This window comes from Dendrobium catenatum, unplaced genomic scaffold (assembly GCF_001605985.2).
Source record: "Dendrobium catenatum unplaced genomic scaffold, ASM160598v2 fragScaff_scaffold_133, whole genome shotgun sequence".
NCBI classification, from domain to species: domain Eukaryota; kingdom Viridiplantae; phylum Streptophyta; class Magnoliopsida; order Asparagales; family Orchidaceae; genus Dendrobium; species Dendrobium catenatum.
Window position 1 is genome coordinate 2,224,587 of NW_021318595.1, and position 8,549 is coordinate 2,233,135.

General features: G+C 34.5%; 1 protein-coding gene across 1 annotated transcript; it reads right to left on the reverse strand.

Annotated features, from left to right (window-relative positions):
• Positions 1-1,656: 1,656 nt before the first annotated feature.
• LOC110098525 (protein LONGIFOLIA 1) lies at positions 1,657-8,181 on the reverse strand. Its single transcript, XM_020825382.2, has 5 exons — positions 7,172-8,181; positions 6,299-6,366; positions 4,443-6,218; positions 3,799-3,952; positions 1,657-2,636 (listed from the first exon to the last, which is right to left on the reverse strand). Exons 1-5 carry the CDS (start codon positions 7,323-7,325, stop codon positions 1,849-1,851), a joined length of 2,940 nt encoding a protein of 979 aa, XP_020681041.1. The 5' UTR covers positions 7,326-8,181; the 3' UTR covers positions 1,657-1,848.
• Positions 8,182-8,549: the final 368 nt, after the last annotated feature.

Below are 8,549 nucleotides of genomic sequence, written 5' to 3' on the forward strand. Positions count from 1 at the left end.
GAGGAGGCCGGGGCCGAATTTTCGGAGCCCACAGTTTCACGATCGGACGTCGCCCGAGCGATACCGAGGCATGATTTCCTTGAAATGTTTGTTTTGCCTTGATATCCATATCGAACCCCTCGCATGTCTTCAATTTATCAAATTGAAAGTCATCATTATGTATTCTAAGATATTTGGGATGTTCTGAATGCAGTGCCGGAATCCATTTTGTGATCGAACATCATTTGGGTAGTGACGAGGTCAATTTTTTTCAAAATTCGTGTTTTGCCTCGGGATCCGCTCCACCAATCCGAATGCCTTGAATTGAATAAATAAAAGATAGTTTTTATAGGTTGACAATGTTCTGAACGCAACAACGAAGTCCGTTTGTTGATCCGCCATCGTTTGATCAACCTCATGCTTTAATTTCGAGTGTCAGTCGTCCCTTTTGACAGATCTCAGTGTCCTGATCGTAACGATGCCATCATTTTGGCATTCGGAGGTCATTTAACCCTTTAAGTGACGTGCGGCGCCAAGGCACGTATTACTTTATTCACTTGTTTGGGTCCTTTCTTGCGTGGTTTGAAGTATAGGAGTAAACAATTATGCTACTTTATGGATTAACGTATGTTTTTCTGATTTTAGTTCGATTTTTACATATGTTTTATGAAGTTTCAGCATACTTGCAAAAGTAAGAGTTGCCTATTTCTGTTCTTATTATGAGTCACTGTTTTGCTATTGAATGACTCATTAGGAGGCTATTTGATATTCTTTTTTAGACATGATTTAAGCAAATTTAGCTTAAATCCTGCCAAAAAGAATTTTAAAATTCTATTATTTTAATGAATCTCACTTTAGACACATTATTAATTAATGAATTTAAGAATATCTACTCTCACAAATTTTAAATCATAAAATGAATTGCCAAATAATTTATCAGAAAACAAGAAGATTCATATGATTTGGTGAAAACAATAGTTACATGCACACTATGGGGCCCAAGAGAACCACACTCTTCTCTGAAATAAAGTTTACTCAATCACAAGAAAAAAAAAATCTCAAGCCAACTAATAGCAGATGTCCTGTAGAAATGCGAGAACCACACAGAAAGATAATAAATGTAGATATCTAAGTCATAGAAGAAGATATCTTCCTTGATGACATCACATGAGCTTTCCCTATTATTTTCTGTTCGTTAATACCAATGGCTACGGCTACAAGCACAACTAAGATCTTCTTTTACATCTAAAATTTAAAGAGCTTAAAAAGCTTCAACTCATAAATGCAATTAAACTTTGGTTTGGAGCTAGTCAATTATAACAAATTTCAATTCATCTTCTAAAATTGTTCATGCCCAATAAGAGATTTCAGATAAATTTGTATCTATCCCTGAAATTATATGTTTTAATTTTGGGGCAATATTTCATGATTCATCCCCATGAAGATCAAGATGGAGGATACCAAATCATGATTCTAGATCCACTCTCTCTATTCAAAGATCAAGTTAGCAAATGACCCCTTGTTTTCTTCAAATGAAAATGTTTATTTCCAATGGGCTTTGAAAATCAAATCTATGGGCAAACAGGAAAGGCAAACATCAGAAGAACGTTACAAATACAAAATGGATAACAGAACATCACTTCAATTCACCTTCAAAAATTTCAAGAAACTGCTCAATAATAAGAAAACTTCATTCAATATAATTAATTTAGAGATTATGAATAAACCCATATATGTTGTATGTTCCAATATCATTGATACTGTACATATTGCAGAAAATCATCTGATTTTATTCTGTATTTACTCGATAACTACTCACAGAAGAAGATAAGGGAAAAATAAAATATACTTTATGGTTATTTTCTTCACTCATTTGGCAAACAACTGCCTGTGCCTTCTGCTAGACTTGTACTTCAAACTAGATGCTTCACCACAGACAAGCTCATCTATCATATCCTTAAATATCGATCGTTCAATATCCAAGACAATGCAGGGAAATTCTCTTCTGTAATCATTCCAATCTACCGGCAGCTGTTGAAGAATTTCCTCACCGAGTATATTGTACTCATCATCATCAGGATCTTCAGATTTAAAAGCCTCGGTATGAAGCTGGTCAATTTCAGAACATAGTTGTTTTAGCAGCTGTTGTCCACTTGGAAGCCTGCCTTGGAGTTTCCTTGCCGGAAGAATCATAGGATGCTCAAGTTTCTGAACAAGAACCTCATTAACAACATCAAACACAAGCTTTCTGTGCAGCTTCTCGATATCAAAATTGCAATGGAGTGAAGTACTTCCATTTATGATTTTAGACTTGGATACTTGGCTGGATTTTGTCTGCTCAAGAACAAGGAACAGGTCAGGGTTAATAGGGTGCCCTGTAGGCTGAAGCTGAATTGGCATTAAATTAGAAGATTCTGAACTGAGATCCTTCATTAGAAGACCTGAGGCTAACAATATTTCTGAGATATATCGGTGATTCGGGTTCTGTGTTTCACATAGTAATGCAATGTGGTCTGTGGTTGAAGTTCTTTCTGTAGTTGAACTAAGCTTATCTAGCTTCTGAAGCAGATTCCCGATTCTCTCAAGTTTCTTCTGATTATTCTCAGAATCTATCTTATGAGATTTACAGACGTTATAAGAATTTGGAAGCTTATTACCTGTTCAAGTAAAACAACAATTGGTTTGCACAAGTTATGGATATAGGAAATCGAAATAGGATAACTGTTATGTTGTCAGAATTGTTAAACATTATATCCTAATGTTAACATAATGTGAACCATAGGAGGCTGAAGCAACCATACACCTAATTTATTATATCCGAAATAGTTGCCTGAGTCTAGAGCACCAGTTCAGAAAGATTTGAGTGTAACAAAAGAGCCAAGAAGATTCAAAATGTCATTGAAGACTATATTTGGCTCAAAGAAATAAGACAAGAAGACTCTTAACTCATGCGTGGAGTGTTATGATGGAAATCGATTTTCTGCTGTATAAAGCGAATGTGTGATGCAGATTTAGATTTCGTTTGAGACCGTTTTTTTATTGCTTCTTAAAGCAGCTTTCTAGTACAAAATAAAAAAAATTTATACTAAATAGTTGTTTTTAGAAGTAATAAGAAAGCCGTCCCAAATGAAACCTTAGTCATGGATTGATCTGCATGGTAAAGTATACATGATGGTTGGAAGGGGAGAATGGAGCCCCTTCCTAGGGCATTGAGAGCTGGAGCCCCCAAAAGTTTCTAATACTTATGTTGTTATTATATAGGGCATTTTGGACATGTTATTTATCCCATCTATCCTATTTGTTTCTTTATAAAGAGAGGGGTTATGTCTTTAAGGTAGATTTGAGAAATTAGAGATGTAAAACTACAGTTACATCATAGTAGAATTTGTAGTAGCAACAATAAGGCAACTATCAATTGGGTAAAATTGAATAAAGTTTTGGAGGCGACTAGTGTACTAGTCAACTTTTTTTTTTTTTTTTTTTTTTTAACTCTTGATGATTGAATTAGGTTTCTTCTATTTCCAGACATGGAGCCCTTGCTAATATTGACTCTATAGAGAAGTTTATGTAAACAACCCCATCCCTACATTTAAATCCTGAACCTGGCGAATAAACTATAGGTAATTTAACCACAACTACAGGGCCCAACATTTAAACCCTGCACTTGGAGAATACACTACAGGTAATTTAACCAGAACTCCAGGGCCACTCTCTCAATGGCATGTTAAGATTGCGATTAAATTGTCTAAACAGAACATAAAATTATACTATTATAAGAAAACTGAAAAGAATAGCAGAACAAAGGGCCTGTTTCCACACCTTTAGATACATTTGTGCTTCTCTTCACCGCTGCAAATGGAAGGTCATCATGAAGATATGTAGCATCTAGAATAGAGATTGGACTAGGCTGTTCAGCACCCACAGCTGCAAGAGCTAAGGTGGAAGCTTCTTCATCCAGTGCATCTGGAGGATTCTAAGAACACAAGCAAAGCAAGATATTTCAAGATTAATTGATAGGGATAAGAGTTAAATAAAAAAACAAAGCACTTTTCAGCATTGAAATCACAATAGCAAATAGAACATTGTCTAACAGAAAGATTTGACATATAAAACAATACACTGCTTACCACAGTAATTGCTGAGTCTATATGGATCCTAACTTTTCAATTTTCTATAACGGACCTTTTTTTTTTTTTTTTGAAGGACAACATTTTTTAAGAAATAAATATTCCACTTCACTCATTTTGGGAGTGAATGAAATCCTTACATATGAGAAGAATTTGAAGAGATTTGAACTGATTAAAACTAATGTTCATTTCTTACTGTGTACAACCAAATGATGGATCTAAAAAACTTCTACATTTTCTAGAACTGTTTTCTAACTTGAAGCAACCAAATGGGCCCTAAGGTAAATTTTTTTGAGATAAAGAATATAAACTAGAATCCAAATTGCAATACAATACCTTTTGACCTCCTTGTTTTGGGGAAGCAAAGTTTTTCTTTGCTGATGTATCTTCCATATCCAGCTGTGACGCTGTGCTCATATTGCTATCTGATCTCTGAGACATCTCATCTCCCAGCTGACTTAAAGTGGGTCGACGTCCAAGTTTTATTCTTGGAGAAACTGACTCAGATGGCTGCTTATTAACTTGCTGTTTGCTTGAATCAGAAGAAGAAACCAAAGAGCGAATCCTCCTTTCAACTTCAAGCCTTTTTTGCAGTAACCTGGGACTCACAGCATATGACGGTTTTTCATTGTTATCCCTTGAACAATGCTGAGGCTTAGATGAACCAAGATCAGTTCTTGAACAACTTTTCTGGTCATTTTCTTCGGTCTTGCCATTAATTCTAGGGCTTGCTCTTGGACTGCAATCTCTTGCCAATTTGCTACTGAAAGATTCCTTCTTTCTATCCACAGCCTCACTAGTTCTTAGCCTTTGAATTCTGGTAAAGCCATGCAAATGATCGCTAGAAGTTGCAGAGACATCAAATCTGTTGAGCAATTTTGCAGGTTTCATGATTACAATAGGTTTATCAAAAGTTCTTCTACTACTAATTCGCTTTGTTGAGGCTAGCAGCTGCGGTTTTTGGGCAATTGGAGATCTAAGATTTTCATCAGCCCTAATTGTAACTAATTTTGGTGAAAGTTGATGTTCATTTTTCTGGGATTCCAACAACCCTTTAGCCTGTATGGCATCCAAAATTTGCTTAAGTGCCCTTAGATCCTTGTTTGCATGATGAAACTCAAGATCTTTCAATCTCTTCTCAATTTCACTGTAAACAGTCTCAGGCTGCTGCTTTAATGTGTTCTGGGTAACATGAATTTTCTTCTTCTGCTTCCTCCAAGGAGCAAGTTCTATCTGAGTCTTTGCAGTACAAGAAGGTTTTGAAATTACTACTGGATTTTTTTCAGAGTGTTTAGTTAGATTCTTTTGAGAGCTCCTCGGTGAGTCAAAACTCTCTCTCACATCATTTGAGGTATTTAATGGGCAATTATTTATGCTATCAACTTGTTCTTCATGATTTGAACTTAATGTAGGTATGGCTTCCAAACCCATTAATTTGGCAACAACACTAGAAACACTTTGCTTGCTTCCAGATTCTTTTTGAGCATTTGAATATGTGAAGTTTTTTTCCTTCTTGCTCCTATTCCCATCAAAATCCTTCATTATAGAGTTAGAACTCTTCATAGAACTCTCCCTACTGTCCAAAGAAAGTCTTGCAAATTCTCTAAGTTTTGATGTTCGTTTTCCGTTCTCACAAGAATCAAGAAAATTGGTCGAGATTTCTCTCCCATCATAAGAAAACCGACGATTTAAAGCGACATCTTTTCCTTCAAAGGTCCATGGAGCTTCTTTGATCTTCATAAGAACTCTAAATGATTCATTTTGATCCAAATGTGATCTTGATTTCTTGGTATCTATCCCATTAATCACATAAGATCCATCCATTGAATTTGATAGGTGCATTGGTCTTGGAGAATTAATGTAGGTCAGTACATGCTGTTTGAACTCCTCTTTGTATGAAGACTTCACTGAAAGACTTTGTGGTTCTTTGCTTTCAGACTTCGGTAAATTCTTTGCAGATTTATCCGGAAAATTTGCTTGCTTGAAGGATGTTGGTCCTTGAAGAGTTGATTTATTACATTCAATAGATGAGAATGATGAACAAGATGAGGATGAGAAGGAAGTTCTAGATGATTCCATTGACATTCTTTGGTTTTCACTTAAATTTTTCTCCTGGATGAACAAAAAATTTGTTCATAGGCCTGAATACATACACTGGTAAACAAATTCATTCTATCAAAAGAAAATCTCACCAGAACTAATTGAGGAGAACATGTAGCATTATCTGGTCCACAATTGCTGACATTTACAAAGGAATTTCCTGAAAAGGAAAAGACATAGCAAAAACCAGATTAAATTTTTATAAGACAATAGAATAACAGCACTGATTGATCTCAAACAAATCAGTGAATTCATTTTAGCTCAGCATTGTATGTCAGGCAGTCTAGAATAAGCCAAGTCAAAGAGCTGTTTGATATACTATTTTAGGCAGGATTTGGCTTAGATCTTGCCAAACAAAATTTTAGGGAATTGAAATCATAATATTTTGACAAATCCCGTTTCAAATCCGTTATTCATTAAATTCAGTATGTTTTAAGTTCCACTATTGGTAGGATTTAACACATTTAACAGAAATTTTAAACCGTAAAATAAATATCCAAATAGTTTACAATATTTAATAAGATTTAATATTAAGTCAAACAACTTTCATATTTAAATTCTCTCAAGATTACCTCAAACTGGATGTACTGAATTCTATTTAAGTTAAATCTTAGCCCCTAAGCACAAGTGATGCCCAAATATAAATAAATTAGCCATACAACAATAAGATATTAGTGTGCTTTGAGAAAACATGCATCCAATAAATAATGAGAATTTGTAAATTAAACTTCCATGAAAATAGGTGCTCATATCAAACAAAAAGCAGGAATCAGTCCTTCAAAACAAAATCATAAGCTTAAGAATGAAAATTTGTCTCCTTAAATTCAACCTAAAAAGTCAGATTAATAATCATATCATGATATCATGATAGATTTGCATACAGCGTTATTGAAACATTAAAAAAAAAAACTGCAAAAGGGAATCAATCAAAAGTACTATAAATTAAAAGAAGAAGACAAACAAACCTGGAGGTATTTTCTTATTATTTCTCCCTTTAAACCTCCTTCCACCAAGCAAATTGTGTCTATCAAACATTTGAAAGATTCCAGTCATGCATCCAATTTGCTTCTGCAACTCAGAATTTTCTTCACTAAATATGTGTAAAACCTTTGCAGACATTTGCTCAATTCCTCAGCCAATCAACTCACCACAGCAAAAAGTTTGGCGCTCAGCGCCTTAAAATGCCTACCAAGTTTTATGATTTACCCCAAATCCAAAATCAAGGGTCTGAGGAAACCTCTAAGAACTTCGGTAAACCCGATCAACAACCAGGAAAAAATAGGAAAAATGTCTCTAAATCTTTATGCATTAAATCACATACGCTCTATTACCAAAAATTACGACTCACTCCAACTAATATTACAGCTAATATTGGAGTAAAGCGCATTACTGCAAGAAACTTTCGCCTTCAACAATTCCTCAAAAAGGTAGAGAAATAAATATTTTCCATACATGGGTATCATTCCCAATAGCCTTAAGATAATAACTTGGAAATAGACAGAGCCAGAAACTTAGTTCTGATTGGCTCAGACCTCCATTTCTACGGAAAAAAGGAAGGCTTTTTCAAGTAAACGAATAAGGCCCAACCAGTCAATCAGAAGAGAAGAGAGCAGAGGAATAGGTACTGAATAAAAAGGAAAAGAAAATTAAAACTCCAAAATATAAACTTTCATGTAGAAAGCAATAAGTCCAACTAAGAGGGCTTCTCTACTGTTCTTTGATTGGTTTGGTTACCGAAAGAAGATGAGGATGGAGTGCAGAGGTTCATATGAGAAAAACCATGATTTCAATTAAGAATGAGAGAGAGAGAGAGATGACCCACTGAGCCATTGATGGAAAGTTTGGTGAGGTTTTTATTGTGGTAAGAAATCGATCGATCGTATCGATCGAGAGAAAGAGAGAGAGATGAAAAAATAATGAAAGAGTAAGGGGGTCAGAAGTGTCATGTTGCCATCACAGAATACCATGTGGGATGATAATTATGGGTGGGTCTATGGTTGTCCATACATGTGATTGCTGTCAGGAGTTTGATATGAGAATGGCGAGCACCGAAGCTATGGAAAATATGGCTTCAAGATTTAATGCTTTCACATTATCATTTTCTTCGTTTCACTGTATAAGATAAAAATTACATGAAGCTATATTTTTATTTGATATAAATTAATATTAATATAAATATATCTATCTAAAATTAAGAAATAAGAGTAATGAAAAAATACAGTAAAAAAAATCAATGATGATATATTGTAATAAGAAATATTATATTTTTTTATGAATATTAAATATATGCGATAACATTAACAAATTAATATAATTAACGTGTCATCAAAAATTGTCTTTATT